Genomic DNA, 21,213 nt, shown 5'->3' with positions numbered 1-21,213 from the left:
TCAGACATAAAAACAACTACCTCAACAGTTCTTAAATTTTCTTCTTTCGGCTTTTCCCGGTTAGGCGTAGCCACAATGGATCACCTGTCCACCCATGATTGGCAGTGGAGTTTTACGGTGTCGAGTTGCCAGCCTGGCGCCCAACCTTCCACAGAAGGCACACACATGCATGCACTCACACGTAGGGCCACTTTAGAGTGTCCAATCCACCTACAGCATGTCTTTGGGATGTGGGAGGAAACCGGAGCACCCGGAGGAAACCCACGCGACCACAGGGAGGACATGCAGACTCCGCACAGAATGCACCCCAGCCGAGGATCAAATCGGAGAACCTCTTGCTGTGAGGTGGCAATGCTAACCACTGCACCACCGTGGCTGCCCACCTCAACAGTTCTTAAATAATATACATCAATTGAGAGACTAAACATCAACCAATCTGAATAAAGTGCATTTATTGTTGCCAAGCAACTAAATAATCTTTGTTCACATTCATATATCATTTACAAAATTAGTTAAACAAAACTGTATAAATATTAAACAATAAAAAACATCAATTCTTCTTTAATTTACATCCCTTTAAAACAGACTTTAATGAAACAAGATCATTTAGCCCCTTCCCACAATGCAACCTAAATTTCAATATCCAACAGTTCTATCCTTTCTGTTTCCTTAATTAAATCCCCAGTATGCACATTCTCTTCTATTACTTCAACAAATTAAAATTTGAAGTTATGTGTTTCCCCCTCATGTATCATGTGTTTCACGATTGCACTAAATAACTGAACTTTCCATGCACAATATATATGATCACGGATCCTTTCACAAAATTTTCTACAGTAAATTCTCAGTTAACCGGAACTCAAGCAACTGGCACAAAAATATTGAAAAAATACAGTACAATTTTCATGTGTTGCACTTTGTGTCCCCCCACCCCAGCAGAAATATACCTTACGTTTTTAGAGTATCTGAGTTTTAAAAAGGAGAATAGGAATAAATTCCCTCTCCCCAACCTGAGAACAAGTCAAACCAAACAAACAGTATAGTCAGGCCTGTTTGTAGTAGTAACTCTCAGGCAACCAGAAACTACAGATATGATGACCTTTATTCTCACTTGTAGGTCGGATCCAATGCGTCGGATCCTTTTTGGCCATTTCTCCAGCTCAAGGTCTTCGGCAAAGCCCGCGGGCCTTATTCTTTATCCATAATGCAACCCTGTAATTACTTCAGATCTCATTTGCCATGCAGTGAATAGGATGACTTGCATACCTCTTGGATAAGTACTTAGTTTTTCTGGTTTTATATTACAGCATTTCCTATTATTTTCCTATAATTAGTTAAACTACTTTTTTCTAGCTACTTCTTTACAGTGCTGTTGTTATTTCCCTTACTTGACATCCATCTTTAATTAGAGAGAGTCTAAGGTGCATCTGTTTTTAATTAGAGGATGTTCCTTTCTCCTTCTTTCTTTAAGATAAAAAAAAATTATATTTTTGGTTAGCATATTCTCTTGGGCTCCGTTTAAGTTAGAGGACTCTTCCTTATCTTGTGTGTGTGTGTGTGTGTGTGTGTGTGTGTGTGTGTGTGTGCGTGTGTGTGTGTGTGTGTGTGTGCGCGCGCGTGTGTGTGTGTGTGTGTAGCCCCTTAAGTCAATGGAAGTTAGAGGACATATTCTGGTAGATTAGGAATGACTGTTTGTCTTTGTTCCCTATCATTTTTCTTCTTCAGTCATGTTGCAAAAACATAAGAGTAAGCCTTTGGGTGTCATAAAATGTGAAAAGTGTGGAAAAAAAATGCCCCTTAGCAATTCACACATCTTATGTGTGTATTGCTTGGGGCATCTTCATTTGCAAGAGTCTTGTTCCATCTGCCACAATTTTAATCAATGGGCATTAATGGAACAGAAAAATAAACTTATTTGGAAAGCCCTTCTGCAGTCACCTTTCTCTGAAGCTCTCTCTCTCCTGGATCTTCAATTTCTGACAAACCCACCAAAAGACCATCATCAGAGCCGACACAGGAGGCTCCAAAGTTAGCGGATCCAAAGGCTCTATCAGAGCAGACCTCTCCTTCTGGTTCCAAGGCTCCCTTGGAGCAGGGGTTTTCATTGGCACTGAGTATTGTTAAGGAGCATAGACATAGCAGCCAATCACCTTCTTTAGAAAAAGTTTCTTCTCTGCTCCCATCTCCACTACTAACAAGATCAAGGTCACACCTACCCTGTCCACTAGGTCTAGGATATGGATAGGGTCATAAAGAGACTTCTGAAGACACCAGCTTTCGCTAAACTACTGTTGGATCCAAGCCCAAAGGATTCAGATCAGACTCAACCTCCCTCTTCTGTGTCACTCCCTCCTCCAATCCGTCCCCCTGTTTTGGAACCAGAAGATTCTGATGTCTAGGTTGCGTGGGTGTCGGGTTCAGGACCCATAAGTTCCTTGGATCCGCTATCTGCCCCGAGTGTTTCTATGCCGTTGGAGCAGGAGACCTCTAGGAGTCATCACTCCCAGGTTGGGTCCACAGAGACTTTTTGGATCTCATCTGATCCGACTCTGCCTCTTGGGACCTTGGCCCGGGGGAATTCATCTCCTGCCTCTGCTTCACAGCTTCCTTCTTTGGCTCCAGAGATTCCTTCGGCCCCAACAACTTGTTTGTCAGATCCTGGGAGTTCTTTAGAGTGGGGAGAGACTGCCTTCAACTCAATGAGGAGGGCTTTGACAACTTCGCAGTCTGAGACACAGTCTAATTCAGGTCTTCCTCCCTCTTCAGTCGGGGTGTCTTTGTCTTCTCATGTGCCCTCTCCACAGGTCCGCCGAGATTATAGGCCTCAGGATGTACCCCAGGGTACTGCCCCCTCTTTCAAAACCTGTCCAGAGTATCCCACTGAAGAGGTCCCTCAGAAGACGACATACAACTTGACTCCTTGGATAATAAGTACATTACTGCCCCAAAAGAAAAAAGTTTTTTTAACAAAGGGTGTAGGGGTTAATGCCATGGTTGTGGCAGCAGCCACTAAGAAGGAAATTTCTGAAATCAAGTTCCTCTATCCATCCTCCTAATAAGGACTCTAGGACTAGGGATAGGTATGGGATGTGTGTCTTCTCATCAGAGATCTTTGCTTTGCGGTCTTTGAATTATCTCACCCACTTCACTAGATTGGAGAAGGACCTGATTAACTAATTATTAGACTCCCTCCAAGGGGTTGTAGGTGATGCAGCAGCAGGTAAAATCAATGCTCAGCTCGCCACCTTGAATTCAGTTGTCAACTCGTCCATGAGACTCATTTCTTATACAGCAGATGAGAAGAGTAGAGCAGCAGGCTCAGGTATCTCTCTTGTAGGAGGCAGGCCTGGATGCGTCTTTGTGATTTCGCGGAGCCATTCAAGTCATCCTTCATTAACGCACCTTTTGACAGCTCTTCTCTTTTTGAGCCAAAAGTGAAGGAAACACTCACCAGGTATGAAAAAGAGGGCAAGACCTTGTCTGCAGTTGGAGTACTTTTTTTCACTCCTACTAGACCCTTTCCCAAAGGTCAAAAATGTAGTGGGAAAATGTGGTTTAGAAAATCTCAAAGGTCTTACCAGGACCCACAAAGTGAAAATTTTCACTGAGGCAGAGGGGGGAACAGTAATGGAAGATGTCACCCTCATGGCAGAGGAGGCCCGCAAAACCAGGGCTCCAGGGAATCTTTCTTTGGGAGACCCTTCCAGCCCGATTGCTTGCCTCTGGAGGCAGTTGGGGGTTAGTTGTCTCTGCACCAAGAAACCTGGCTAAAGATAACAAATGACAAATGGGTGCAGGACATAACATCCAGACGATATATCATTCCCTTCTCTTTTCCTATCCCCGCAAACAAAGCAGTTCCAGATGTTCCATCCAGTCAAAAGGAACAAGCAACTCTAGAAATCCAAAAGTTGTTAAGAAAAAGAGTCTTCCAAGAAGTCCCCGCAGACCAGAGAAGATCCGGAACGTATTCAAGATTCTTTTTAATTCTGAAGAGGACAGGGGACTGGAGGCCCATTTTGGATCTCACCAATCTAAACAAATTAGTAAAAAAGACCAAGTTCCCCAATGGTGACACTGCAATCAATACTTCCATTCCTGGGAAAAGACAATTGGATGTGCTCTATAGACCTTCAGGATGTGTACTACCATATTCGAATGGACAGGTAGTCCAGGAGTTTCTTGCACTTCTGGCTAGGAGCCATTCACTTCCAGTTTCGAGCTCTGCCCTTTGGTCTCACTACAGCCCCCAGAGTGTTCATGAAATGTACGGCAGTAGTAACGGCTCACCTGAGATGCAAAGGATTCCGCGTGTTTCCATATCTGGACGACCGGCTCATAACCGCCCCAACCAAGCATCATTTGGTCCAATCAAGTTATTATGTTCTTCAACTTTGCTTCTCTCTAGGCATTACTGTGAATTAGGAAAAATCTGCACTAGAGCCATCTCAAAATTTAGTATTCATAGGAGCAGAGAAAAACACAACCACTTCAACAGCAAGACTTCCACAGGACAGAGTAGATGACCTCCATCATTTTGTCAGAATACTAGAGAGGTCAAAACCCCCACAAAACTAGCTCTTCAGGTCCTAGGGAAAATGGCTGCATCAGTCGCACTAATTCTTCTAGCTCACCTTTATATGAAGGCTCTCCAGTGATTGCTTCCAATGTTCTACAAGATTATGATAACCAAAGCCTGCAAAAAAGATCTCCAGTGGTGGATTCATTCAACTTTAGTGTCTCAGGGCCATCCGTTCATTCCTCCTCATCCTCTGGCCACAGTGACCACAGATGCTTCCCAGATGGGTGGGGGCGGATTTTCTCAGGAAGACAGTTCAAGGCATCTGGCAAGAACACAAGGTTAATCTGCATATAAATAACCTAGAGATGAGGGAGGTGCTTTTAGCATTGCAAGCATTCCAGGACTTTCTTCCTGTGGGAACGATAGCAATCCAGTCAGACAATATGTCCTTAGTGTGGTATATAAACAAACAGGGGGGACCAGATTGTACCCACTTTGTTGAGAAGCTCTCAGGGTCTGGCATTAGGCAATAGCCTCCAACATCTTTCTGATAGCAATGCACATCCCGGGGGAATCCAACGTCATTGCGGACAAGCAGAGCCATTCTATGGCCGCACGAGTGGTCCCTCAATCAGAAAGTTGTGGAAGTGATCTTCCGAAAATGGGAACAGCCTTGCTGCAACCTCTTTGCGTCACCCCAACAATGCCAAATGCAGCAACTACCTTGCTCTGATCCCTCCCATGGGGGAGTCACCAAGGGATGCACTTGTTCACAACTGGCCTCCGGGATTTCTTTAAGTTTTTCCTCTGATTCCACTAATTCCAATGTTTCTGCAGAAAGCGAGTCTGTTTGAGACAACTATTGTCCTAATTTCTTCCTACTGGTCTCATCAAATCTAGTTCTCTCTTCTTCAGCTTCATCTTCAGGGTGAACCCTGGATTTTGGATCCAGTTCCAGACCTTCTGACACATCCATCAGGAATGGTTCATCCCAATCTAGACACCCTAAAATTGACAGCTTGGCTGCTCCAGTTTCCCTAATTGCCAGTTTTCCATCTCTGCCCACTCCAGTCAAGCATATTATATTGTCTTCTCATAAAACATCTACTCAAAAACTTTACAAAAGCAAACGGAAGAGATTTGTTGTATGGGAAATTGTAACAGAATAGATCCTTTTACAGCCCCACAGTTCACTCTGTTTTACAGTTTCCATCAGAGATCTTCAATGGCAGAACAGCGGCAGCTACAGTTAAAGTTCAGCTAGGTGCGATTTATAATTTCCATATAGGAGAAAATGGTCATCCTGTCATGTCACACACACCCTGCAAAGTGTTTTTGAAGGGACTGTTATGTTAAGATCTCCATATAAGCATCCAGTTCCCCTTGGGATCTCAGTTTCATCTTATCTAATATTATTTTTCCCCCTTTTAAACCTTTATCTTCATGTGACTTAAAATATCTTTCCTGGAAAACTTTCTTCTTGGTGGCTATTACTTCAGCCAGAAGAGTATCTGAGTTGCAGACCTTGTCGACAAAACCTCCATATCTAGTCTTCCACAAAGACAGTGTGTTGTTATGCACTAATCCAGCCTTTCTACCCAAGGTCATGTCGGAAAATACCCTTAACCAATCTATAGACCTTCCAGTTTTCTTTCTCAACTTTCAAAATAAAAGAGAGTATTCCCTGCATCTCTTAGATGTTTATAGACAGTTACATTTCTATTTACATAGAACTTCAGAAATATGAAAATCAAATCAGCTCTTTGTCTCTTATTCTGATACAAGAAAAGGTCAACCAGTTTCAAAAGTCATTTTATCTAGATGGCTAACATTATGCATATCCTACATTTATAATTCAAAGAATAGCGTTCTCCCAAAGGTGGTTAAAGCTCATTCTCTCGATCTGTGGCCACATCTGCAGCTTTTCAGGCTTGATTACCACTGGATAATATCTGTGCTGTGGCTGCTTGGGCAAAACCGCATACCTTTATTACTCATTACAAAGTGGATTTAGCCTCTAGGAGTAGAGCCTCCTTTGGTTCTATGGTTCTGAGGAATATTCTCCCATTTGCCACGCGAGAGTTTAGCTGGTTGGGACATGGTCCCACAAGTGAGAATAAAGGCGAGATTGACAATGTCACATAAAAACGTTATGTTCTTACCATAACGTTCCATTTGTGTTGTCCATGCCATCCTTTATTCTCACAACCTTCCCTCCTTGCCCGCTGCCTATACTCCTAATAGACTGAATAATAAAACTGGGATTCAGCGGGACCATATAGCCTCAAAGAATATACCTTCTCAGCCTGATACTAATTCATAGTTGTATGTGTAAGTATGTATACACTCTCATATGTATCTGGAAGCTGAGCCTATATAAGTTTTTCTTCCATGTGCTGCTGGGGAAAAACAAGATCTGAGGTAATTACGAGGTTGCATTATGGGTAAAGGATAAGGCCCATGAGCTTTGCTGAAGACTTCAAGCTGGAGAAATGGCCAAGATGGATCCGACGCATCGGATCTGCCCCACAAGTGAAAATAAAGGATGAGATGGACAACAGACATGGAACGTTATGGTAAGACCATAACTTCTTTTTATCCAGCATCTACCAGTCCCCATGGGTGCCGGTTAACTGAGAGTTTACTGTATTTATTTTACCGACATAGAAGGAATAACAAACAACATAGTATGCTAAATAAATAAGATTCTTGGAATTACAGTCTGCCTCAGCATAGAATTTATATTCTATACCATTGTCAGGATGTTTAAACTTAGTCATTGAATCTACGTAATCACAAAAGGCACACTTATTACATTTCCTTGCTGTATGTTCACTACTCATATCTACGCTTCCCTGTTTACGTTTGGGATAGCATAACATTCTTTTGAGGGATTTCTTATTTTTATAGTAAAATCTAGGATAGAGTCCAACCACATTGCTAACCATCATATCACTTTTTAAAATATTCCAGTTCTTTGTAATGATACACGATGATTATGGGAGAAGCAAGAGAAAATATCCATTGGGAGATGAAAGACGTTGTTCACGAAAGTGCTCACATTCAATAAAATAATATTAGTTTCATTCCTGTTTTTTTTTTTTTGTATGTTAGTAAGTGCTCCTTAACCATCATGATTAGTTACAGCCGTGTTTCTCTACTGGCAGTTCTTTACCAATTACTTATTTCATCATGATTATTATGCTTGAGATTAAATGTAGGTTGTAAATAAAAGTTAAATAATGCATATAACAAGTAATAAATACCCGGATTAATGATTATTTCTGTGACTTTCTAGCCCATCAAAGTGAAGGCCACAAAGCCTCAGCTAGTGCGACCAGTGAAGAAGCTAATAAGTATTCCAAAGGTACCTGTGCAGAAGCCTAGCCCACCTCCTCCGAGTCCAAGTCCACAGCCACCACCTCCTCCAGCCTCACCTCTATCGCCACCAGTCCCACTGCAGCAACTTCCAGGATTCATTGCACAGTTCAAGGGTTCAGAATGGTTTGAAAGTATTTTCCCAGATGCTTATGCAGGGGTATGTCAATGTACTGTTTTATGCAACACTTTTTTTATTTGACATTAATTATGTCTTTCTGGCCTTAAATATAAATGTACCTCTGATGTTTTTGTACTGTTATACAGAACCGAAGTACAGCCATTTTAATAAGAAACTTGGATGGCATGTTCAAGATGATATTTCATTTCATGTATTGTTGTATGTATGGGCAAATTACAAAGTCAAATAATCAGTGCCATTCAGTGGGTCTGTATTAGAACATTGAAGTTACAAAACTTTGAATGTTTTAATATCGACCCCTATTCAGCGAAAGCTGAAAATCTCGAAGCTACAGAAAACCAATTTTTTTTCCTAGGGAAAGAATTTGGTTGTCCGTTTCTATTGCTTTGGTATTTTCAGCGTTGTGGTGGAAAGTTACTGGTCGGGTTCAGGTAAGTGTGTGATTGAGCACAGGTTAGGTTAGTTAGGGTTAGGGTGCGGGTAAGGTATGTGTGTGATTGTGTGGACGTGAGGGTTAGGGCAGGTTAGGTGAGTTAGGGTTAGGGTGTGGGTTAGGTATGTTTGAGATTGTGTGGACATGAGGGTTAGGGCGCGGGTCAGGTAAGTGTGCGAGTGTGGACATGAGGGTTAGGGCAGGGTAGGTGAGTTAGGGTTAGGGCGTGGGTGAGGTGAGTGTGCAATAGTGATGGACCTTAGGGCTAGGGTTTGGGTTAAGGTAAGTGGATAGTTAGTGGTGTATGTATAGTTTAGTGCAGGGTTAGGTATAAGATTTTAGTTGTATGTGTGTGGATTGCTGTTTGTTTGGTGTGCTTGTGTTGTGTGTATGTGTTTTGGAACAGCAAATTTTTTTCCTTAGGAAAAAATTTGCTGTTCTGTATGTTCGATGTTTTCAGCTTTCGCTGAATAGGGGTCGATATTAGAGCATTCGAAGTTTTGAAACTTCGATGTTCTAATATAGACCCCCATTCAGTAGATCAGATCAGATTATATGTAGTATCTTGAATTAAGCCTATCAGGTGTCTCTTTCCAAATGAAAAAAATATATAACTTTAGTTTAACAAATTTTTCTTTCTGCAGATTCTATATGGTTTGGTATCAGCTGCTACAATGAACTGAGGTGTACATCATATCACAGAGCCTTACAATGTGTATGTTATTCCTACAGTTAACATCCTTCATAAACATATTTTTGCAGTCATTGATCTCTACATACAACAGCTTGGCTTCTAGGGAACCACTGATCAATTTTTTACCTAGGTACTATGTTTCTCCTGTGTGTTAACTTTCAGCCCCCCTTAAGTCTTGAAACTCTCAAGATGCTGATCAGCACATTGCATCTCCAGAGAGATTACCCATGAGGTTAAGAAAGAACTGACCAGAGAGGGCTGTCATTCAGGTAGCATTGAAAGCTGCTTTATGCCCTTTGCCTGTCTACAGCTTGGTTTGTCATAGGCTGTAACACAGAATTGTCTTAGTTGCTTCAATGTCTGGCTTCAGCCCACTCCTTTTAACCAGGGCCTTCCATGTTTAACAGAGGGCTCTAATTGCCCTCAGGCCAGGAAACTACCCTGAAGCACTAACCCTCTTGCGTCATTAATGATGCAGAGCACAGGGCATTTTTATAGTAAGCCTAATCACCTTTCTTGACAGCTGGATTATGCACTCACTTCAGTGCAAGGACCAACTACTCCTTCCTCCTAACACATGCACATTACTGCACACATGATACCTGTAGGCTACCAAGTTCAGACTGGCAAAGTCAAAGGTGAAGCACACACCTGATAAGTCACAGTACTGCCTGCCATGCATTTACTTCTCCAGTAAGCATCGACTGTACAACATATCAGGTTACCACCCCTCCCCTCACGTCCCGATTGGACAAGCTGACATTGGCAGCTCTCTTCGTCCTCCTCATCAATGTCTCCAGTACCTGGACTGCTGTTTGGCTTCAGGTTTTCTAGGCTATTATCAGGACTGTGTCCCTCTACTATATTTCTTCACCAAATAAAACTATCCATCCACAACCCTTTTTCTCATTTATGCACATGGGATTGGGGTGTTACCTCAACAGTGACAATCATCTAGAGCCATGGTTTACATCACTGGGTGGCTAGCTCTGACACAGCAGTTCTTCCATACTAGACACTCGCTTGCACACTCGCACCTATCACCAATTTAAAACATCCAGTCTTACCTACTGCATGTCTTTGGAATGTGGAGGGAAACAAGAACACCCAGAGGAAACCTATACAAACACAGGGGTGACGTGCAGACTCCACACAGAAGGCACTCTAACTAAAAATTAAACCAGGGAACCTCTTGCTGAGAGACAACAACACTACCAGTAGTTTGTAATATTCTGTCTCCTAATCCAAGTCATTGTTTTCCTTATTTCTTTATGTACCACCTAGTGGATTGTATATGTTATTTAAGTTTTTATTTGTTTGTTTGTTTACACATTGGTAGGTTATTTTTAGCCAGTTGACCTTGTAGATCATTTGTATGCTAGCTACTGCAGTTCCCACTACTTGCTACCCCTTCTATTGATAAGTTTATGGGGTGAGAATCGAGGTGTATTTACAGTTACCTGGCCATTTATCCATGCTGCATTTGAAGAGGGTAACAGAACTAAAAGGAATGCTTTTAGTGAGGGTATCTGTCATGCTACCAGGTTGGGTTTAAATTTGGTTGAAGGTTAAGGTATTTTTACAGGTGTTTATGGGCTTGCCAGTTTTGCAAATTTGAAGGAGTTTAGTCAGGACTGGGTCATTTAAGACCTTGCTGGTGAGACAGAGATCACCACACAAAGACACTGCATGAGACACAAAAGAGTGATACAGATGTAAGGCATTCTACATAGGTGATGGAACTCTGGCCTTTGGTTTTCTTTGGAAGGAAATGTTAGGATCTTTCAGGTTGAATCCCACATCTGGACAGATACTTGCAAAATGGAGCATTGTATTCTATATGGACCTAATAAGGAAGGAATGGAGAGGTATGATAACATCCCTTGGACTTATAGACAATACCCTTGGTAATCACTTGGACTAACTTGAAGGATTTTGCCATAAGAGTGGGTATGTGGTAGTCAAAAGAGAGTTCATTGTCAATAAATGTACCCAGACTTTTGATAATTGTGTCAGTTTTGAAGAGGATGCCATTAACGTGGTAGGAGGAAGGGTGCTCCTGTATACAAAAGGATACAATACATAATTTCCTGGTATTTAACTTGAAACCATGGCCATGGCACCATTTTTGTATGTGATAATCCATCTTGTAGAATACGGGAGCACCTGGGGAAGTTCATAATGGCTCCAAGTTTACAATCATTGGTAAACTTTGTCAGCTAGTGGCCACTGATTTCAGCTTTGATGTCATAGAAATAAATACCAAACAGGTGACTCCAGTACTAAGCCCTGCTAAGATTTGTTGTGTCTGTCAGCCAGTTTTGCTATCCAATGGGTAGTATAAAAGTTTACATTTCATTTGATAAGTTTCTCTCTGATGCTCAAGTTGTATCAAAGGCTTTGCTTGGATGAGCTAAGCTGTGTGTACCAACCGGCATTCATCCATTGCCTCTACATCTTTTTCAAAATAGTCAATTAGGTTAAGCAGGCTGGATCTATACTTCATAAACCCAAACTGATCTGGGTCAGGGAAACATAGGCTACCAGTGTAATGATGTATTCCATTATCTTACAAATAGAACTTGTGAGGCTTATGGATCTATAATTTCTAGGATCAGTGGTAGATTCCCCTTCTGTAGTAGAACAACCTCTGCATTTCTCCAAACCTCAGGCAAAAAAGCTAGATTAGGGGTTGAGGTTGAATAGATTGAAGAGGTTGTCAGTGAATCAGTGCTTCATATACACAGAAAAACACCCCAGCACTTTTTTGCGCCCCTCAAAGTTAGCATTTTTTTAACCTCTGAATGAGCCTTTAGGACTTAATCAGTGGTGTTATTTTGGTGAGGAGGCTGACATGAGGTCAAGCATGTGAACTAATTTTTTCTGCTAAAATGTCAACTATGTCTTCACTGGCTTAGTTGGTCGAGATCTTTTGTATCAGCTCAGAGCAGTACTGGGTGTTGTTTGTAAGGTTCCTCATATAACTGAAGAAGGACTTCTGGTTGTCTTTGCTAGAGGTGGCATTTCTGAATACATACTTAACCGCTAAAGATTGGATTTTGTTGCTAAGCTCTTTATTTAACTTTTTGAGTTTAATTTTGAGGTGTGGGGTTTTCAGTTTGTTACTACAAGTAAAAAGTTTGTTTCACTTGTTACAAAGTTTGCTTATGTAGGATTCCACCAAAGAGGTATACTCGTAAACTTGGTGCTGCACTTGTTATGGATCATAACTGAAGTACCCATACATGTTTTAAGGTGAGAATAGAACCCTGCAGAAATGCAGCAATGTCTGCTTTTGAATCTTCAAGGGGAATGGGGCTCTTGAAATTCTGCAGATCATCATATATTTGAAGGGGATTTGCAAATGAGAACTCTGAAGATGCTAGGGTTTGTAAGTGCTTTGGCCTAGGTTGGGTTCGAATAGTCAGAATCACTGTTTGATAGTCAGACTTAACCAAAGAGCATTTAACTGTAGGCATGGAGCATAATAGTTCTACATTTGTAATGATGATATCCAATATATTTAATCTTCTTGTATGGGAGCATACAGTCTAGTCAAGCCAGTCTGCATAGATGAAGTCTAGGAAACACTGAGCATATTTATTTGAAGCAGTGTAGTTAACAAATGGGTGTACTGAAGTCCCCAAGTAGAAAAATGCTTGGCTTAATAGTAAGGGACTCAAGCATATTTAGATATGCTTCATGTGTTGCTGGTGTCAAACGGATATCTGTAGTTGGCCAGGATATGCTAAAGAGTGTTTTATGTAGCTACTAGAATATGAAGGAGTTCATGGTCATTATCTAACCACAGAAGTCTAGAGGTAAAAGAGTCATTGTGGAGTATGGAAACGCCACCACCAGTTACATACGCAGCCCCTGTATTGGCTCTGAATGAGTGATGAGCATTGAACACTCATAGGGGAGGTGTGTTGAAACTGCACTGAAATGATGTTTCAGTTATGATACAGATGTTAAGAAGGCTTTTAAGGAGGGTCGTTTCTTATTGAGGCTTCTTATACTGCCCGGATGTGGTGTGGCTAGGATGGTGGAGCTAACAGATTACATTGTTGCACAATAGGAGAAGATAAAATATGGCCAGTGTAGAATAACAGGTGTGTTGTACCTTTAAGAAGCATTTCCAAGATCTTTGTTTGCATATAAATACCAGGCACTTGTTAGCTTCAGTGCCATTTGGGAGGTGCAGCCAGAATGTTAACATCTATGTGCATGATAGTCATCTGTATATATGTTCATGTTGCCTAATCTCATTTATGATGTGTTTGTCTACAATAAAGCTGCTTGCACAAGAGCCCACAATGCTTGCCTGTTTTGTCCTGACCTGGTGAGCAACATGGTGTCAGAACCGGGATGGCAAAGACTATTCTTCAGAGCCTCAAAGTGCAGAGGTAATGGCCAAGGCAAAGTAAAAGAACCGAGAACAAAAAAAGGACAAGAAATAAGTAAAAGGTAAAAAGGAATACATATGAAAGATTTATTTATTGAAAGCGGTTAAACGGACCATTACAAGGGCATAAAACTTATTGTTAAGCAAATTAAAAGCACAAAAACATTTATTGAGCAAATGAGAAGCATAAAAAATCAGATTAAATGTTTGAGATGGAGTTATTTAATAAAACGAGCATTAGAAAAGTACATAGAGGGTTCAGAATTGCCTCAGAATTGTAAAATGAGCATGTTTAAAGTTAAAACAAGTACAAGAAAGCATAGTGGGCATGACAAGAGATTAAATGAGCAAAACAAATATAGCAAAAGGGAACATTAAGAGATTAAATGAGTGAAACAAATATAACAGAAAGGGCAAAAAAAGGGTCTATATCACATTATCGGATGAAAAGAATGAATGCTCTTTCATCGATCTGATAATGTTGAAAGGAGAAAAAAGCGAAGTCACAAAACATAGATTTTTTTTTTCCCAGGGAAAAAAATCGGTGGGCCGTCTTTGGGACTTTGCCATTTCCTCCACTATGGCACGATCTTGGAATGGGTATATTTAAGTAGGGTGGGTGTGGGGGGCAATTGATATAGATGCAAAAAAAAAAGGCACAATGAGTATAAATAAAGCAAAGGTGACTGCATGTGTTTGACTACAATCAGTGCACTTGAATAGCATAATTAAAGTTGTTCGAAGTGTCTCAAAGTGTGTAAAAGTGCTTACAGTGTGTGCTTAATACTGTGCATTTATTCTCAAGAGTTTGTTGTGTGCAAAGTTCAACTGTTTCATCAAGTGCAGCCATTTCGAAGAGTTTCTTGTGTTTGGGTTTGTATGTTCATAGACTGCTGCAATTACAGAGTATCTCTTGCACTATACAGAGTTGTTTGGCAAAGTGCAGCCATTTTGGGGAAATTCCAGTGTACTATGTACTGTTTGTTCGCAAAGTGCAGTTATAGTGAGGTGTTTCACACTCTGAGCTTCTTTTGCCCAATTTATTCGCAAATTGCATTTACTTCTAAACAATTTGTTCATAAATTGCATTTATTTTGAAACAAAATTGCCATTACTTACTTCAAAACAGTTTATTTCCAAATTTCATTTACTTCGAAACAAAAGTGCCATTGCTTCAAGATAGCTTATTCACAAGGTGCAGTTGCTTCAAATCAGTTCATTCGTAAGGTGCCATTACTTCAATAGAGAGTATTCACAAAGTACAGTTACTTCGGAATGTTTCTTGCCCTCAGTTTCTATTGCTCAGTTTATTCTCACCTTGCAGTTGCTCGAAATGTTTCTTAAAATGATGATAAATTACTTTGACAGTAAAATGTTGCTAAAAGACTTTGGCATTAAAACGATTACAAGTCAAAGGCTCATACAGTAAAATGATGATGATAAATTACTTTAGCATTTTGCCTTTACAAGATAACTGCTCGTATAGTAAAATAATTTCAAGGCAAGTGGCTTTTACAGTAAAGAGATTTCAAAGTGTTACAGTGCCCGGGAAACTTATTTTGTAACTAATTCAGTTATACAGAGGCTCATTGTGTTATTGAAAGTACTGGCATAAATTGCAAGCACATGTATATGTGTATGTACAAGTGTGCATGTTTGTGCATATTTTCAAGAGTTTTCACCGAAATATGTTAGTATGGCAGACAGATTTCGCAAGCCACAATCACTTGTGTCTGCTCAGAATATTGCAGAGAACTGGAGAACATTTGAGCAAGAATACACTATATTTATACAAGCAGTGTATTCCGATAAAGATGCATGTAAAGGTCATTCATTTTGGTGAACCTAGCAGGGTCAGAAGCCATTGAAAGGGAGCGTTCATTTGTCTATGCACCAGCAGTGTATGAAGGTGAAAGAGAAACTCGTGTTGTTGTGCAGGCTGGAACGAGAGAAGACCCTGAGTGTTTAAAGTGGAAAATTTAGAGAGGTGTGTAACCCCCAGACTAATGTTACATTAGAGAGGAATTTGCTTTACATGAGAGATCAAAAGCAAGGGAAAACTTTTGCAGCTTATATTACTGACCTGAGAAACAAAGTTAAAACATGTAGGTTTGGTGATTTAAAAGATGAGTTAATAAAGGACAGACTTGTATGTGGTATTAATAATGCTGCTGTCAGAAAGATTTTATTTCGTGACAGTTATTTAACTCTGAGTAAGGCCATCAAGATTTGTCAGATTAATGAAGTTACCGCAAGGCACACAAATATGCTTGCTAGTGATAGGAGCATGGTTTCAGTAGGCTGCAGAGCTCATGTACTCAGCATGCAACATGTGACTGGAAAAAGCAGGCATAAGCACATGGCAGCAGCAGCCCCTGCAGGACCTGTAGGTAAAACCGTAGTTTTCTAGCACATTCCAAGAACAGTTCAGTTAAAGGAGCATGCTCAGTGCAAAGTCAGATGTTGCTCTGTACAGCACAAGAGTGAATCAGCAAAATCCAAATCAAGCTTTGTTGTTAAGTGTCACAATTGTGGCATGAGTCCAAAAGGGAAAAATGCATATCATTTGGTCGGCAATGTCACAAATGTAAGAAATGAAACCATTTCCAAAGATTTTGTAAATCAAGTAAGCCTTATACAGTTACAAAGAAGATTCACTCAAAAAAGCAAGTTAATCAAATAGACTTGCAACAGTCTGCTTTCTGTGTAGATGGTGTGTCAGTAATTGGTGAAAATATTGATGCAGTAGATTTATTGACAAGAAATGAAGTGTTTTGTACTGTCCAGATCAACGGTAAATCCACAGAGTTTAAAGTAGACACTGGTTCAAAGTGTAATGTTATGTCTGCAAATACTTTTGCAAGGGTCAGAGCTGGTGAACAACTAAACATGTCTAGTTGTGTGAAATGTATTGCTATGGAGGTGAAGAAATTCAAACCGTAGGCTCAGTAGTACTTTCATGTTATGTGGGCCAGAACTGTTATAGCCTATTGTTCTATGTAGTTCGAAGACCTGTGCAGTCATTATTGGGTCTCAGAAACAGTTTGAAAATTAATCTGCTTTCTTTTACCAAAGAAGTTCATTAGATAACCACATGTCCCAGTTCCAGTTTAATCAATACTATTTTTTCAGAGTATGCTGATGTTTTCGATGGCAAGTTGGGTAGACATCCATTTGTGTACGCCATGGAATTAGACCCAAAAATCAGTCCAGTGGTCAGAGCAGCAAGAAGAGTTCTGATAGCTATGCAGCAAAAAGTCAAAGCTCAGTTGGACAAAATGGTGCAGCAAGGTGTAATTTATCCAGTTACAGAACCTACCAAATGGGTGTCGTCCATGGTAGCAGCTCATAAAAAGGCTCAGATGAAATCAGAATATGTATTGACCATAGAGATTTGAACAAAGCATTGAAGAAACTGCATTATCCCATGTGTACAGGCGAAGAGGGTGCAGCCCTGATACCAAATGCCACTGTTTTTTTTCTGTCTTAGATGCAAAAGTTCATTCTGGCAAGTGATGCTTGATCACAAATCTTCATTACTGACTACATTCAGTACCCCATTTGGAAGATATAGATTCCTCAGAATGCCATTTTGAATAAATTCTGCAAGTGAAGTCTTTCAATGTGCAGTGGGGCATATTTTTCCAGACTATACGTGTGCCATAATAGTAGATGATATATTGGTCAGAGGCAATGGTGAAGTAGAGCATGATAGAAATCCAGAAATGTTAAAAAAAAGTCCTAGACAGAGCATGTGAAGTGAACTTAAAGCTCAATCCTCTGAAGTGCAAATTCAGACTACCACAAGTTATGGATATAGGTCATCTGTTTACAAGTATTGGCTTGAGACCAGACACATCCAAGCAAGCAGCAATCCTTGAAATGCCAGCACCAGATAATGTGCAAGCTCTACAATGTTTTTTCTTGGTATGGTCAATTACTTAGGCAAGTTTATACCAGACTTCAGTGAGTTGACCTCACCTTTGACAGAGCTCACACATAAAAGTTTTACTTGTTCATGGCTAGACCAGCATCAGAGAGCATTTGAAGTTCTTAAGCAGAAAATTGCTACTCCCCAACATTAAGATACTATGATGTCAGCAAACCAGTAACTCTTTCCTACGATGCTTCCAAATTTGGTTTAGGTGCAGTTATTCTTCAAGAAGGCAAGCCAATAGCCTATTCATCAAGAACACTTACCTAGACTGAGATGCAGTATGCTCAAACTGAGAAAGAACTTTTGGCAATAGTGTTTGCATGTTCCAAGTTTCATGATTATATCTATGGTCAAGAAATTCAGATTGAAACTGATAATCAACCATTGGTTACTATTATAAAGAAGCCTGTGCATTCAGCTCCAGCGAGATTACAGAGAATGATCTTCAAATTGCAAAAGTACAACTTCAAAATGGTCTATACGAAAGGCAAACTTTTTTATCTGCCTGATACCTTATCCAGATCACACAGAAATGTAACGGAACAGCTTGATGCAGAAAATTTTGACTTTGATGTCACGAAAGTGCATAATTATTCTACCACAAGACTTCAAGAGCTACGAGATCATGCAATGACTGATCTGGTTTTGCATAAGCTCAATACACTACATCAGTGTTAGATGGCCGTCAAAGCAATCAAGTGTACCACCTAAAGTGCAATCTTACTTTCCTTACAGAGATGAGTTGTTGATGGAAGATGGCATTATTTTTAAAGGTCTTAAAATTGTTGTTCCTGCATTCTTACAACAAGAGTATATCCAGATTTTGCATCGTGGTCACAAGGTTCCAAATCTACTAAGAGAAGAGCAAGAGAATTAGTATTTTGGACTTGTCTAGCGAAGGACATTGATAGAACACTTTATTCCTGTTCAGTATGTAATAGTACTCAAGCGTATATGCAAAGAGAGCCACTTCAGCTAAGTCAAATCCCTGAGCTACCTTGATCAGTTGTAGCTACTGACATATTCGAGTGGAACAATCAACAATCCTTAGCACTGGCAGACTCTTATTCGAATTGGTTTGAGATTGATCTACTTCTAATCTAACTTCCCCTTTGTCATTACTAAGTTGAAATGCCATTTCTCAGTCCATGGCAGTCCACAGAAATTAATCTCTAACAATGGTACTCAGTTCACTAGCCAATTGTTTCAGAAATTTGCCAGATAATGAGACTTTGTACATGTCCCTCAGGGCTCAATACTGGGACCTCTTCTGTTTGGAATATACTTCTCTGAAGTCAAGGCAAATGTAGAAGATTCTTGGCTGACCAAATTTGCTGACAACTGCAAGCCAGGTGCAATCACTGAATCCCCCAAAGAAGTAGATATCCACCAGGATGGCCTGATGCCAACCAATAACTGGTGGCAGAACCATGACCTAAAACTCAATGCAGAAATGCGTAATTACACACTCTGGGAAGATGACCACCAATCAAAATTACAACACTGATAACACTACCGTAAGAGTAGACCCACTGGTAAGGGACTTGGGAACTCAGGTTGACAGAAATCTGAACTTTGATCACTGTGTGTCCATGGTAGTGAGAAAATCCTTCTGTTTGGCACAACTTGTAAGTATGGGCATGGCATCCACATCTATGTAGATTATAGTCCCACTCTACTCAGCCCTCATTAGACCAATAATCAAGTAAAATGCACTCTTCAGCATGTGCCTAATCAGGCCTTTGCAGCAGCTGAAGCAGCCTCAGAGGTTCCAAACTAAAACAGTGTAAGATGTAAATCATATGTCTTGTGCGGCCACCTTAAAACCCTGTCTCTGTACTCAGTCTGCTAAAGATTATTGAGTGATGGTCTATCCCTAATCTACAAGGTGTTCTCCTTTTTAGCACTGATGGATCTGCTACACATTCTCAAAAGAAAAACACTAGAATTACCTGATCTAAGGATCTAAACTTCATCTGTGACATAAAATATGGCGGAGGGACAGGTACATGGCTTAGAGATTATCCCTTCTCTTAAACAAACTCCCCATTCATGTCAAACAGAGCTGCTCCCTCAGCCTTTTCAAATGCAATTTGGACCAATGAATCAGAAATTGCAAATTCACCCCTGGTTGTCACCCATGGCCCTTATGGATTGGGGCAGTTTATAGATGCTCTAAAGCACAGGCATATACCAAAGCAGTTCTAGCCTGTGAGCATTAATAATTGAGAAAACTGTGACATGAATGACTAGGCTTAAAAAAGTTCTAGGACGCTAACCTAGTTAACCCCCTATGATCCTATGTTCCTATTTCTGGTGTTTATAATTTAGTAACTGATACAGCAAAGTTTTAGCCAGTGTGTGGGTAGTCTGAGAGATAGTGGTGACTGTTCAGTGAAATGGGGTAAGTGGCTGCTATTTCTGAAAGCTAGCATTATTACGATTTCAATAATTGGCTTAGTTTTTGGTGTCATTCCAAGGTGATCTAGTTCCTGTCTGCTTGGGAAGTCATGGTCAGCAAACCTCTCTGCTTTGCCAGAGACAGTTTGCACCTGACACCCCTAGGCTTTTGGCTGCTGGCTGCTGGCAAAGGCTCTTGCCTCCCCCATAGTGCCTTTTTTAGACAAGTTCTTGAAAACAACATTACCGACATGAAATTAACCAATCAGAGCAAAATAAGGGTCTGTTAGATATATACATTTAAACACTCAAAATAGTCCGTGTACACTTTTGTTTGTTAAAATACATGTAGTAAAATATATACTTTTAGATGCATGTACATTTCTGTTTGTTAGCATATATACATTAAAGATGTAAGCTTTTCTTCATTGAAAATGAGTAGAACATAATAAATGCATGTTTTGGCATTCTACTGTGTGTGATACAAAATGTTCTGTGCCTGGTACAAGCTTGAAGGAAACTTACAGATAAGAAACGCAGGTGCAAGGATGGCTGGAGACAGAAACAGCTCCCTAAGTTTACCTTGAAACAGAACACAATGAACAGACTGTATGACATCAAGCAAATTCCAACAGTATTAACATCCAAAGACTGCTTTCATGAACAGGAAAAAAGTGTATAAAAAGAACAGTGAAACTGAAGGGTCTTAAGACCTGATTTTTTTGTTAGATCTGGTATTTGTAGGAACACGTTTGTTCCGAGGTAAATGCACAATTGAAAGTTATCATCTGTACTTGCATTGAAAAGCAAACCTGGAACATTAAAGCTGTAGCTGTAACAGTATAGTATGTGTTGTCTGCTATAAAAATAAGTTATTTTATTAGTAACTGCACATATGTTAATAAAATACAGTGTTGTGAAGTATAGCAGGCCACAAGGCTCAGTGCCTTAAATAGACTTTGGTTCCAGCAGCAGCCGCATCATAAATAGCCTAGCCTGTATTCAAACACAGAAGGAGTGGTGCATTGTATACAGTCACTCCAGTAAAGGTGTAGTAGCTAAAATTTATGAGTGAATCCTGAACAGGAGCACTCCAGTTTTCTACAGCTTGCAGCAGTACAGTTTTCAGATGTCTGAATCCAGAGTGAGACTGATGTGCAGGAAGGTTGCAGTGCCATAAATTCTCCAAGTCAGTGAATTCCAGGGTATCAAATCTGCAACTGCCAGTTTCATTTTACCAGCTTTTTCAGTAACTATAGAGATTTTCTACAGTAAACAGCCTGGCCCCTGTCTGTCTGTCAG

The 21,213-nt window shown here is 40.3% G+C and overlaps 1 protein-coding gene across 2 annotated transcripts in view; it reads left to right on the top strand.

The window, feature by feature from the left end:
• Positions 1–21,213, top strand: part of WDR97 (WD repeat domain 97) — a 2,414,280-nt gene that overhangs the window by 1,755,999 nt on the left and 637,068 nt on the right. For both annotated transcript variants that reach the window (XM_044067752.1, XM_044067751.1), the window contains exon 17: positions 7,821–8,060. In XM_044067752.1, the coding sequence (XP_043923687.1) occupies positions 7,821–8,060 (240 nt within the window). The remainder of the gene's footprint in view (positions 1–7,820; positions 8,061–21,213) is intronic.

The sequence above is a fragment of the Protopterus annectens genome, chromosome 3.part1 (assembly GCF_019279795.1).
Source record: "Protopterus annectens isolate FY-2018-M chromosome 3.part1, PAN1.0, whole genome shotgun sequence".
Classification (NCBI taxonomy): domain Eukaryota; kingdom Metazoa; phylum Chordata; order Ceratodontiformes; family Protopteridae; genus Protopterus; species Protopterus annectens.
The sequence above is the reverse complement of the archived record's forward strand: the minus strand, read 5'-3'. Positions and strand labels throughout refer to the sequence as shown.